This window comes from Cryptomeria japonica, chromosome 10, assembly GCF_030272615.1.
Source record: "Cryptomeria japonica chromosome 10, Sugi_1.0, whole genome shotgun sequence".
Classification (NCBI taxonomy): Eukaryota; Viridiplantae; Streptophyta; class Pinopsida; order Cupressales; family Cupressaceae; genus Cryptomeria; species Cryptomeria japonica.
The window spans coordinates 766,440,040-766,454,195 of record NC_081414.1 but is presented as its reverse complement, the minus strand read 5'-3'; the positions used below and the strand labels follow the sequence as shown (position 1 = coordinate 766,454,195).

The 14,156-nt window shown below is 34.3% G+C and overlaps 1 protein-coding gene across 1 annotated transcript in view; it reads right to left on the bottom strand.

Annotated features, from left to right (window-relative positions):
- Nucleotides 1-12,769, bottom strand: part of LOC131026982 (protein NEN1) — a 34,476-nt gene extending 21,707 nt beyond the window's left edge. The window contains exons 1-4 of the mRNA XM_057956981.2: nt 12,171-12,769; nt 11,792-11,949; nt 4,839-4,885; nt 4,606-4,669 (exon numbers count right to left, since the gene is read on the bottom strand). Of these exons, the coding sequence (XP_057812964.2) occupies nt 4,606-4,669; nt 4,839-4,885; nt 11,792-11,949; nt 12,171-12,444 (543 nt within the window). The 5' untranslated portion in view covers nt 12,445-12,769. The remainder of the gene's footprint in view (nt 1-4,605; nt 4,670-4,838; nt 4,886-11,791; nt 11,950-12,170) is intronic.
- Nucleotides 12,770-14,156: the final 1,387 nt, after the last annotated feature.

The following is a 14,156-nucleotide window of genomic DNA, read 5'->3' as shown; positions in this document are numbered from 1 at the left end:
GGAAAAAACACGGTGGGAAGCCTACCCACAATCAGATAATACTTTTGTAGCAAGTATGTGATTACAATAAGAGGGGCCTGCACATGCAGGAAGGCACACTGCCTAGAGCACACTATTCACCACAAAAGGAGCCTCACTGACTACAAAAAAATCCAAACTACAATCCGGAAATAAGAATGAACTGTAAGAATAGCATCTCCTATGCCTGAGTACAGTTCCGGTTAAGCTCAATACCAGAGGTCTTAAACCTCTTTCACAAACCCAATTCAATCACCTATGATCGACCAGAACCTCTGCATATGATTACAACATTATTCGCACATAGATAATCCTATATCCCTAAGACCACGATCTACAAAGAGATCTTACATCATATTTATACCGACCCGGGCCCTAGACAATTAGGTCAGCCACCTAAAAGATAATGCAATAGATCCGTTACATAATCCCGCAAACCAATGATAAACCAAGTCGACCTAAGACCGAAACAACATAATCCAAACAATAAATCCAACCGGTGACACATTGGGAGCATCAACCAACACATTACACAAACCGATCCATAACCTAGCAGAGTGAGACCAAACCTATAATAGGTCGCCATAAGCCAAATGAAACACCACCAATCAATTGGAACACGAACAAGATAACCATCAACATCTTGATAACCTTCTAGAAGCCGCACCAACACCACTTATCGAATTCATCAAAAGATCTCCATCAAAGCGTTGTCGGTAAAACCCTTACTGGTGACCAAAAGGCTTACTAGAACAAATGATAACATCCAGATCATCAAATCCCGAACCAACTGAATGTGATACACATCAAGAACACATGAATAACCAATCCAAGCCAATACCACAAGCCGGACCAAATCGGAGAATACCGAAGATGGTCTCCAGATCAATATCATAGTCCAACCACTCTACTGGAAGTCGGTAGACAGCAAAACAGCTAGTGTTGACATCAATGACAAAACATCAATGCAACACAATCAATTACTCCAAATTGCCAACAAAAACTACTCCTTCCAAACATAATAGTAGAACAACAAAACAATTGTGTGCCAAGAAGATCCATACTAGATTGAGTTATCAATTCATTCAATAAATTCCACTTGTAGAAGTAGCGTGACTTTGAAACTTGATGTTACGAGATCTTATGACTGGGTGGAGTCAAGATTTTGTTAAAATCAATGGAAAATCTTGGCTTCTGTAAGTAATGGTTGGATTGGGTTTTTAGCTTCATTGCCAGCCTAAGTAACTCAATTCTAGTAAATGGAAGCCACAGAGTTTTTGGGGGGCTTCTAGAGGACTTTAATATGGAGATCCGGTTTCCACCTTTTTATTCCTTTAATAGAGGAATATAATTGAGGTGAATAGGAAGGAATCTCTTTAACAAAGGAAGTTAGGTTGGGGTCCCATGGAGGAGGGCTTCCTAAAAAATAGAGCGAGTGCTACAGAGATTTTTTAGGAATTTTTTAAAGCAGGTGGTCCCATGAAATTTGTAGTGTACTTCTACTTAAAAATTTAAGCTCCTAAATTGAAGAAAGTTGGTGGTCCCATGAACAGTGTAATTCAACTTAAAAAATTTAGCTTCTAAATTTAAGGATTAATTATGTCTATTTTTGTAGTCTGCAATTTTTACTAAATTTTTATTGAATTATAATTGACAAGTGGCATAAATTATCCCTAAGCTATAGGGGCTAATTCCAGCCCCACCCCATTTGCACCCACTCAAAAATGAAAATCTAAAAAGTAGGAGCTTCTACTTTTTAGAAAGAAGATTCCAAATAATCCTATAACCAAAAAAAAAAAATCCATGGTACCACCTTTTCCATAAAAATAGAGCCCAAGCCCCTCCCATGGGACCCCAGCCTTACTCCTCTTACTCATCAACAATTTGCATATGACACATTGCTTTTTGGATCATCCAAGAAAAGAGAAGCAAAAACAATAAAGAAAACTTTAAACTGCTACATGAGAGCTTCAATTCAAGAGGTTAACACATTAAAAATAGAAATCTTCTATACTGATGTAAAGCAGCAGAAGGAAATAATGAGCATCCTTGGTTTTAATTTTTGAACTAGGAAATCTACCAAGCAAATATCTTGGCATCCCTCTTTTTGGAGAATACTGCTCTACAAAATTGTCAGATCTCTTAATGGAAACATGTGTGAAAAAGATGCATCATGGAAAGGTTGATGGTTTTCTTGAGCTAGAAGGATGCTTATTTCAACCAGTAATCTCAACCATTCCAATTTAACTGATGTCTTGCCTAAAAATCCCTTCCAAATCTATCCACAAAATTGAAAAGAATATGGGAAACTTTTTTGACAAGGTACTTTGAAGGAAAGAAACATTCCTCTGGTTGCCTGAGAAACTATCAAACCAAAAGTTGTTAGGGGAGTAAGCCTTAGAAATCAAAATATACAAAACAAAACCCTAGGCAAAAAAGTGGTTTGGAAAAAAAATTCGAAGCCTAATACGAATGCTTAAAAATTTTACAAAATAAATACCTTGATACTCAGAATCTGACAAGAATTCTAGTTGTTTCAAATCCCCCAAAAGGCTCGAGCAAATCTGACAAGAATTGTATCTGTTTCAAATCCCCAAAAGGGCTCAAGCATATGGAATTTCCTACTTTCGAGCAAATCAACAATTACCAATAACCTAACCTGTGAAATTAGTAATGGTAGGAGTGCCAACTTCTGGGAAGACTCCTGGAATGGCTTTAAGCCAAATGACAGACTATTCAAAAAAGAGACCCTTTCCACTTTGAGACAATGAAATGGTTAAAAGTTGGCAAGGACTTAAGATTCTCCCTGTTAACAGGGATGGAAGAGTTGATTCTTAAAAGAGTAGGATAGAAGCTAAATGGAATCCCTTGTTAGGCTGCTTTAAGTTGAATTTTGATGAAGCATTCAACAAGAATCTGAAGATTTCAAGAGAAAGTTGCATTATTAGAAAATTAATAGAGGGAACCAAGAATGACACAGAAGTTCAAGCCCTCATCCTGGTTTTACAAATTTGTAATGTTTTTGGATGCAAAAAAAAAGTTGAAATGGAAGAAGATAAAATGCACTTGAAATTTTAAAAATAAAAATTGCAAAACTAGAAAATTAATCTCCTCCAACAGGTTTAGCCACTCCCCTAAACATATTTTCAGAGAAAACAATAAACCAAAAATGCTAGCGAATTACACTATTGACATGGTTGAAGAAAGTATTATAGACTGTAAAGCTGACTCTTGGCCAAAAGCTAAAACAAAAGCTTGAGCGACAAAATATGAATAAGGTAATAATATTTAACTTTAATTAGAGCCATCATGAGCAGGTAATTTCATGATTTATAACCCTCAAACAATACTTATGAGATTTCAATCATGTCAATCTTTTTTTCTTCTTAAGTGCAGGATGCAGAAGACGCTTAAAAAGGGGAAACAATGATGAAAGAGAAAACCTTCACCTTTTATGAAGTTCATTCCCAATCACATCTCAGTTCACTTTGAGATTTCCAATGGATACCTCTGAGTGTTTGGTAAGAAGCCATGGGCAAATGGCATTTTTGTGTGGAATTTCAAAGATGAGGATAAATAAAGTTTTCAAAACCAGAAGCAATTTGCTCCTTCATGCAATATAATGGATTTTGGGAGAAAAAATTATAGAGACTGAACACAATTATTGTGTAAACACTGATATTTTGTCAATGTTTGTAGCAAAGCTTCTAGACCGCAATGACAATCGGGAAGTAGTTAAAGCTATGCAAAAAGAGTTAATTTTCCACTGGCTCATCAAGGAGATTGAGGGATGTTATCCTTACTGCAGTTCATGGAGCTGGGTTTCTCCTTTGGAGGGGAAACTACTGATAATTAATAGTGTCATGTTCGGTCCTTGGAGACCCTTCATAATAACAGGAATGCCAAATAGAGAGGGCAGCAAATGCGAAAAGGAAAAATGAGGAACAGCCTTCTTAAAACAGTTAATGGATCTAGAGACCTTTGAAGGCATTAATTGGATGAGCCACTCATTTCTGCTAGCTCAGAAGAAGAAAATAATAATTAGTCTTTTTTTTATGTAGGTTTAATACCTGTAATTCCATGTTTTACAGCTGTTCATAGACTGATAATAGAAGCTTGAAGTTTAGAAGATTGCTGTATCAACAACGTTTCTGTAATATATCTCTGTTTGCAAATTTCCTGGGTTTTCTCATAAACCCAATACTGCTGAAAACTGTAACTGGCAATTTTGTTAATAATAATATAAAAGAGAACTGTCCCCATGATCATATTTCATTGATCAATCAATATTAATATTAATTTTTTTTTTCTTTTTTTTATATTCTTTATTAACTTTATTACTATTTTATAAACTATAAAGTTTATAAATATTTTTGTATATTAAAAAAATTAAGATAATAAGATATATGTATATTAATTGTCTAATATTATTGTTTTTACATTTTATATATATATATATATGATTTTACTTTTTGGGTACTCGACCTTAAAAAAAGTTGCCAGATCTATATATTAAATCTGCTAACCTGAACAAGAATTCAAACTAACACTACAACTTAAATCATTGGGATGAAAAAGAATACTTGCCAAGAACAACACTGTTGCACAATACTTGACGACTTCCAGATTCATGCGCACATCATCAAGACTTCTGTAGTTCAAAAGCATAATGTATGGACCAGTCAGTAAACAGCAATAGATAAATAATCAGACATTATGCATAAATCTATAGAAGGGTTTTAATTTATGTCCCTACGAAATAGACAAAAAGCTGGAAAACAAATAAACATAAAGAATTTCCAGAGATACATGTCTGTTACCTGTGTTTTTGAATTCCAAGCCCAAAATATTCAGCCAAGGTTGCCATCTGGCAAGACCAAACCAACAAATATTATATTTCTGAATAACTTAATTCTTAACAGCTCTTACAAAACCACTTAATCACACATGGAAGTAAGCCAATCAATGAAATCCATTTTTAAGATTTATGAAACACAAAGCACACCAAGGGATTAAGTTTCTTCATTTATACTTCAAATTCCTTGCAGATCTTATTTTCAAATCCCTTCAAGATTTTATTTTCAAAACACCTAAAATATAAGCTTATTTTATTTACACTTATATCTCGTTTACCCTGATTTCTTACATTTCTTCAGCACTTAAGTTACACAATTGTCTCACCATGATAAGAAATATTATTGGACCTAAACTTTTTTCTATGTTTAAAAGTAAAAAAATACCATTATAACAATCTCTACATCAAATAAAACTTAATATACATGATATATTCAATGTGATTTGACATTTTAACTGAAATACTTGTTTTCATTATCTTATAAAAGTTTCTGGATCAATCCATGTAAATGCTTGTGAAACCAAAATAAACTTGCTACAGTTTATTCCAGACTGCGAGAATTTTAAATCTTTTACTATGAAAAGATTGTCATATTTCTGGTCAAGTAAGGTAGCTAAAGTAGTGAAAGTATTTTCACCTTCAGAATGAAGCCTTGTGTTTAAATCCAGGGTGAAAACCTCTCAATAAATGGAGTGTTCAAATTAAGTACAATACTATAAAATTCTCTTAAGACTATTGAAATGCAGAAGACATGATTAATACCTTGAAATTGTGTAAAATATTACAAAAGCTCCAAGAGAATTGGTAGACTATTAAAAACCCAAGTAGATACAATAAATATTGGATTATTGTGTCCAACTCCAACTCAATGGATGTGGCATACTCCATCTAACAAGCTTAAAGGCAAGTATGGATGATTTCAGTGGAAAAGATAGCCCTTGACAGAGTCATCTAACCAGAATGATTACCACATTTCAAAAAATTATTAAAATGACTTCCGAAAAGCAAAATACAAATTTTCATGAAGCAATTTTTGTAACTATAATAGATTAGTTTGAAATTATAATTTAAAAAAGGTTTGTCATATTTCACTAATGTCAGTAAGAAAATAAAAAATTCGGTAATATATCAGATTCTTAGTCTAGTTTCCTCTAAATCTATCATGTGTTTATAAAGTTTTTCAATTTTCCAGCTAAATTCATGTGAGATTTTAAAATAAATGTTCCTATAATTTTCCCATGTAATCAAATCTGCCAAGGCGCCGGCCAGATCCAAATCTAGATCCAGTTTGCTTCGCCTGCAGATAGACACATGAGACACATCTACAGAGGTGTGCTCATCTAGGACAAAACCAGGTGAACCTAGGCAAGATCCAGGTGGACCCAACCAAACCTAGGGCAAACCCATTGATTTTTCTGCCTTTTTCTAATATTTTTTTGGTTAACCTTTTAGCCTTTGACTTTGCCTTTTAAAACAAGGGTACCACTCCTCAACCTTATTGGGAGTAGTGCCCTAGACTCCCATGAGCGGTACTGTCCCTTAACCTTGCTAGGGGCACTGCCCCTAGACCCCCGCAAAGTTGTGGGATACAAAGCCAAAGTAAACTGACTTGGATGCTTATGTTGCACTTGAGGATTCTGAAAGAGAGCCCATTTTTAGTGTGAGTTGCAATGGCAACACTTGTGGGTCTTCTAATGTTCCTACATCATCTAGTGTCAATAATGATGATGACAATAATGTTGACAATTTAGAAAATTAATGTGATGCTAACAACTGATTGTTGAACTTGATACTATTATTTTAATATTGAACTTGAAGTTCAAACAAAGAATATTTTATAATATTATCATTTATGTTTTAAATGGCATTAGAGTTTATAATGGTTTTGTTGATTATATGATGCTATGTTGTATTACAAACTTAATTCCTGGCTTAAGCTGCAAACATGTATATATGATTTTGACATGTTTATTGTACGGATGAACCCAACCAGAAAAAAATTGCCAAACCCATCAACCCGAACAAAGATCTCTACCAAAAAGGGTGACTTAAAAAATTTTCAAAGCCTTATGATTCTCAAATATGTTAGCAAACAGAGGACTCAATACAATGAACGACGAACCAATGCATTTGGTTTTTTGTTTGGCTGCCTTACAAAAAAAATAAAAGGTAATTTTATTTTTTATTTTGGTTCTTATCATGGTTAAATCCTTTCATTTTTGTTTTATAAAAAAATTGCATATGGTATTTTAAATTTTTTGCCAATCATGATCCTCCAAAGAAAGAATTCTTCTGTTTTTTCAAGTTTTAGTTGAAAAGTTCATAGGTCGTTGGTCCAAACTCAAAACCATTAATGATTGAATTTATCCCTATTTAAAGGGTAGAAAAAGCATTTAGTTTTGTGGAAGAGGATTGTATATCTTATTATTTGAGGTAAAGAGGACGATCTAATTTTAAGAAGTGGTCCCTATTAAAGGGGGGCAGAAGGCTTGAGTTTAAAATTTGAATCACTATTATATGGGTTTCAACCCAGCTAAAATATATTCAATGAAATCTCTAACTAAATGAAAATTTCCCCAATTTCCCTCTTATTTTTGAGATAACAAATCTTTGGCTACCATTGGCAGCACTTTGGACCATTTCATTGATAAGACTGAATCGAAAGATAACTTAGCTCATACTCGAATCTGCATGGCTATAGATTTGCAGAAAGGTCTCTTTGAAGCCATTGAGTTAAAATCTAGATGGTTGATCATATATATAGGAGCTTGACCATGACTAGTTGCCCTTCAAATGTAATAAATGTCATGACTATGGCCACCTTACTAAGGATTGTGTTGGATCCCAAAAACACAACTCCACTTCCTATAACATAATTTCACTTTCAAGGCCAGGGTTGTCATCATAAAAGTAAAACTTGCTCATCCAAAAACCATGAAAGGTTGAAGATTAACTCTACTAGAGTGGGTTTTCTCTCCTACTCTTCAAGCTCAACTTAGAATCAAGAGGGTGTTCCTAGAGGTTTGATAACTAAAATGGACAAGCAAAAATGGTGATAGTTAAACCCATTTTATTCATTTGACTCCAAATATTATCATTGAGCTGAGAGCAACCGGCTATCTTAATACCTCTATATAGCTGATTTGGTTGCACAAGCATGACCCACTTGAAATAAGTTTATTTACAACTCCCTTAAGATCAATTCCCTAATTAAAATACAAGATTATGAATGCACGATATTGAATGTATCCCTAACTAACTAATTAATGGTTTTGATTTGTTTTGAAAATGTGAAATTGGTCAAATGGATCCAAGATTGATACCTATCCAATTAGGCTATAGAGTCACAAGCGATAGGAAGGAAAATAAAAAAATTAAAACATATAAAGACAGAACTAGGCATATATTCCATCACATTATAGGCATTATAGACAAAGCATACTTGATAGTCCAAAATGAACTCCATAGATCCACATGAAGAGTACAAATGATTATTACAAATGCTCTATATATTTTAAAATGTTCTAACATTATCAAATGCTCTATACATTCATGTCAACAAATATGACAAGTTGTAACCTCAAGAAGTTAAGAATTCCTTGAAGATATACAAATAGCTCTAGAGACATTCTCTACTCAAAACCCAATACAATTCATCCTTCAAGTGTTTCAACTCACCCCCTTTCTGCAATTGGACATAGCATAATTGTAGCCTAGAAAATCCCTATAACTGCAAAATTTGACCATTACATAAGAAACTACCTCCTTTAAAGTGATCAAAAATTGCTCTTTACCAATTACAAGGCATCAACCCTGATCGCAGCATTGTAGCAATTTAAAAACCAATGGCATAGATGCATTCCCTTCCAAATAGATGCCAAAGAGACCAAGCAAATTAATAAAATAGCTAGGAAAAGGACTTGCAATAATGGCGAGTAGGTAGGGTGAGTGGACGAGAAAATGCACCATTTCATCTAGCGCTCAACGCTTGAAATAGTTTAAAGGACTTAGCTTTACATTTAGGCTTCCAACTCACATCTATTCGGCCTACCCCTATAGCTCTCCAACTTCTAGAGGGATATGTGCAATGTGATGTCCCCTTCTAGTCGACATCTGTCAGCTGAGTAGATTAGCCTATCACTGACCCTCGTAGGCTGATGAGGTTGGGTAGAGGGTCCTCCAGAGTTTGATTCACCTCCTTCAGAGCAAGCACTCCAGGTCTGGTCTTCGTTTGAGGTCTCCAAGACCCCGTTTGAGATACTTTCTATTTTTAGCAGTCCTGCTATTTATAGCCAGTAGGTTGGGCAAGGACAGATAGTGGTTTGGCAGTCTCCAGTTCAGACGGCAGGCATTTCTGATGAATACTTAGAGAGATATTAATATTTGATTATTTTTAATTAAATATTAAATGGCGAACTTTAATGTTTTAATGTTTTAAAAGTCACTTTAAGTTATAACTTAAGTGAGGGTCTATTTCTCATCAGATGGGGCCAGTTTTTATATTAAATGGAAGATGATTTATTTTTTACACTTCAATAGTCAAAAATAAATAATAAATGTTAAAACATCATTAAAGGCCAAATCGCACCTTTCTTGGGAATCGCGCCAACCCTAAATGGAGAAGATTAAAGAAGATTTTAGGTCTTCTTTTTATTATGCTAAGTTTTGATATTTTTGTTTGGAGCTCTAAGAGGAGTTTTGGCCAAGGGTTTCAGCAGAAGATTCTTCTGCAGTGATCAGAGGTATCGGTACAGGGAAACGTGGGATTCTTGTACAACAGCATAAGAGGCTGTGAAATATCAATTGATCTTGCTCTTACAGTTGGTCTCATTCAGGGACCAAGTTTGTGCTTACTAGTTAGAGAGGTACCATTGTTTATCAATATTTTGTTGCTGCAGCAAACAAGGAAACAAAGATACCCAAAGAAGATATTTGTTGATGGCTGTACGGATGCCTGGGGAGTAGCGCCAATCACCTAAGGGGCTGCGATTTGCATGTTGGAAGGATCCAAAAAAATAAATAAAATAAGGAGAAGGTGCGCCTAGCCTAGAGTTATCCATTGAGCTACCATGCAAGCTGTTTGGGTCAATCTGGAGTGAGTTATAGCATGCTGTCATAATGGACTGTGTATGACCAGCAAGGAAGAGATAAGGGTTTCCAAAAATTCTTGGTATTTTTCAGTTCCTATCTTTTATTGTCTGTTTATGTATTGAGGGTAAATAAAGGTTGAATACATGCAATAAGGGTTTGATCAGTTTATTACTGAATTAGAATTGATTTCTAGCGTTTCCCTATAGTTGCTTTTTTTGTGCTTAAGTTTGTCAAAATTATATTTGCTGTTACAAATTTGCAAAGAACACACTTGAAACGCAACAGGTTCAATTAAACGTCAGTTGTCTCAGTTGAGGACCTTTTAAGGTTCTTACATGCAATATCGCAAATCCCTGACAAAGGCTAGTGTTATTTGTTTGTTAGGTTGTTAGACATGAGCAAGACTCTTCATCAAGTCTCAATAAGCACATGTGCCTCATTTCATTGGACCCCAACTAACTCTAGCACGTCCCTATTTTTGTCAACTTCTTGTCACTAATCAAAACTTGGGACAAAGTCATGCACAACTTGAACACTTCGATAAAAAATTGTATGCAACATCCTTCAAACGCGTCATATCGAGAAGGAGAGGAACTACCACCTCAACAATCCAATAAGAACAATGCAATTCCTTTGTATTGAGCATGTCATCATATATCAAACTTTTCCATTAGCTAATACCATGGGACTAGAGCATTGACCACCCCAAAACTCTAGCATACTCAAGGAAAACACATGTATGTCAAACATCCTCTAACATTGACACTTGGTACGAGAACACCTTGACAAGCCAACAAGCAAAGGACCATAGAAGCTAAAAGAACATAAGCATCACTTCCAAGAGACATGATCATGTGAAAGTGGGAAACGGATTTATAAAGATTTTGAAACAATACCGAAACCAAACTCGGCAAAATAAATCCAAAGACAACAAAAAATAATTTCTCAATTTTGACGAAAGCCCTAACAGACTGAAATAAAAAAGAAAATATGACAAAATGTGCTTCAAGCACCAGCCAAAGCAAATAGACGTTCAACAAAAGAATGGTCACCAAAATCAAGGTATAAAACAAGATTGCAAAATTAGTGTTTTGTGCAAGAATGGAATATTAGGAGGAAATACTCAAGGCCCTTGAAGAAATGCATAATCATGCTTAAGTCAAATCAAAAAAAGTGCAAAGAGAGGTAGAACAGTAAAGGCCTTTGAAAGGAGGGTCTGAGTTTGGTTTGAGAGGAGCAAAATGAGAAAGGGCATTTGAAAACAAGTAACTAAAAACTTATAGGTCCTCCGGAAATGGAGTAAGTGGTTAGCCTTGTTAAAACTCCGGGTAGTAGTGAGGGCTTTATGCTGTTCAAAAATTGTGGCTCGTCCCTCAGTTTGGAGTCTTGACGTTTCTTTCGGTTTTAAATCAGCAGTTCAAGGAGAAGCCATGTGAATCGTGCATTCTTAGCAAAAACATTGATTTTTTGGGTCTCATGTTTTGATCAGCTCAAGCTGTGACCTTTTATGCTCTTATTTAACTTTTGTTTTTTTGTTTCTTGAACTTAACGTATCGTATTAACTTAGTAACTTGCTCTCATCATCTTTTTTATAATTAACCTATAATATTTCTTTAAAGAAACACAACTTTTCCTATTTTAAAAAAATTGTTGCTACACATTAATTAAAACTTCACAGTTCAACAATCCATAGTGTTAGACAATCTCTTAAATAAATTCCATATAGCATGATTAGATGATAATGTCTCAAAACACACATCACAGAGTCATCAAGATAAATTATACTATTAATGATATCTTTTTGGATTGAAGTTAATGAACCCTAACCTTCAAATTACCAGCCCGACGTCCAAATTTCGCCTGCAGCAAGCACAAGGAATCAATAATCCCCTTTGCCTCGGGTGCGGGCCGACCTATCTCAGCAAAAGCCTCGCGTATTCTGGGGCAATCAAAGCGCGTAATATTGTGCCCCGCCCATACTCTGCCTGAACAAAATAATCACTTTCAGAACTCCAAATAAAATTGTAAATCCCAACAAAAACTACGAAAAAAAATCAGAAAATGACAAAATATAAAAAAAAAAATTAAGAATTCCCCATTAAGAAAGAACTCCAGAATCTTATTGAAGTGTCAAGAAAACAATTGCTATTTAAAAATTTTGTTTTTTTAATCATGAAAATACAATGCTTCAAATAAAACATCTTACCATGTAAAAGGTCGTATACCTTGTCAGCAATTTCTTCGAATCTGCGTTGAGTAGAAACGGAGCCTCTAGTGATCCCATTGCATTTTATGCTGACTTCAGTTATTACAGAAAGGTCTGCCGGCTGAATGAGAGTGGAATATTCCTTGAGCTCTACCAGCGTACGAGGACACACCAAAATGGCACCAAATTCCAACAGCACAAATTTCTGCCCCTTACGAATTGGTACATTTGTCTCCACGTCAAAAAAGACTATTTCAGAACGATCTACTTCCATTTAATCTATGACACTTAAATTTAACAAAAATAAATGTTCAAAAAAATATATTTTAGAAAACCCTAAAGCCCTTCCTTTGTTTGCAGAAGATCTAAAACAAACCCCAAAACAACAAACTATGTAGGATATAAAACCAACTAAAGACCTAAAAACAAGCGGAAAAGACCTGAAACCAACCGACCAAAACAACAGACCGAACTACTTTTGTTACATTTCAAAGCGGCGGAAAGATTTGCCTATATAGTGATGAGAAAGCGTGTGCAGCACACCAGATAGCTTGCCAAACTGGGATTGGCAGACATGCCGGAAAGTTATGCTGTACCTTTTGTTATTGGGTGGGGAATAAGTATTAATGTAAATTGAAAAAAATCCAAGATTTTTTTTAATGATTTATTGATATTGTTATTTTCATAAATATTAATGCAGCCACTAGATATTTTAAATTAAAAAAAAAAAATAGTTAGTTATTATATACAATTTAAAAAGTTATCAATAATGTTACAATTTTAATTTAATAATTCAAAAAAAATGTCATTAATCTATTTTTCTATTAATTCTTGTTTGGAATTTAATATATAAATAAAATTATTAATTAATTTTTATTACATTTATACAAGTTGAATTCTTTTGATCAAATTTCAATTTTATAAAGAGTTCGTTGATGATTGAATATATTGAATACTATTATACATCGTGATAGTCTTTTTATATTGTGAGATGCCAAGGTAAATTAATATGAAAATTAATTCTAGTTTCAATGAAATTCTATTCTATAAATTTGTACTCTTGAATTTTGTATCATTGTGTATGATTAAATAATATTATCAAGGTCACTCAAATCTATAAATTTAGATATAGCACATATAAAATTTAATATCCATTTTGAGGTTTGCCCCTAGTCCGAATTGTTGGCATATTCGAATAAGGGATTTGAGTACTTCCAAGTAGGTCTCAAGTTTGAGTCTCTCTCACTAGGTTTACCTAGTTATAGGCCTAATCGAACTAGGTTTATAGCATCCAGAGGTTATAGGGAGGCTCGCCTTGTCAAAGAGATAATCTTTGGGTTGTTGGGCTAACCTGTCAATTCCTCTTGGTATATATATATGGTGAAAGTGGAAACAACAATATTGAAAAGGCTAAACGAATTCAACCACAAAACCCTAACCTAACAACAACAAAGATCCATCATAACATATGAAGATTACCTAAGACAATGCAAATCAAATGAAATCACAAATATTATACCATCACATGTCCAATAGGGTTTGGATCTCCATTCTCCCTATCTCCATTGATCTTGCTTGATATAATTGCTCTCAGATTTTATGTGTGCACAAGAGCTCAACAAAGAATGGAAATGTGGTTGCAAGTAGGATCACATATGTATGTTCGAAAGCATAGTCGGGTAGTTAGAATGCATAGGTTGATTAGGGTTGATAATGAAGGAAGCATCTCCTTATATAAAAGACACAATATGAAATGGAGGGATAAGATTGAGAGGTGTAAAAGGTAAATGGTCAGCTATGATTAGAGGGTAGGTAGAGGAAATAAGAAAATAATGAGAGGGTAGATAATATAGGAATTAAGCTTGATGAATGACATGTGTCATGGGTAGAAAAGGTTAATGAATTAATTAAATAAATAAAGATTTATTTAATTAATAGAAGAAGTGGGATCAATTAAATAAATAAGATATTTATTTAATTTAGGAA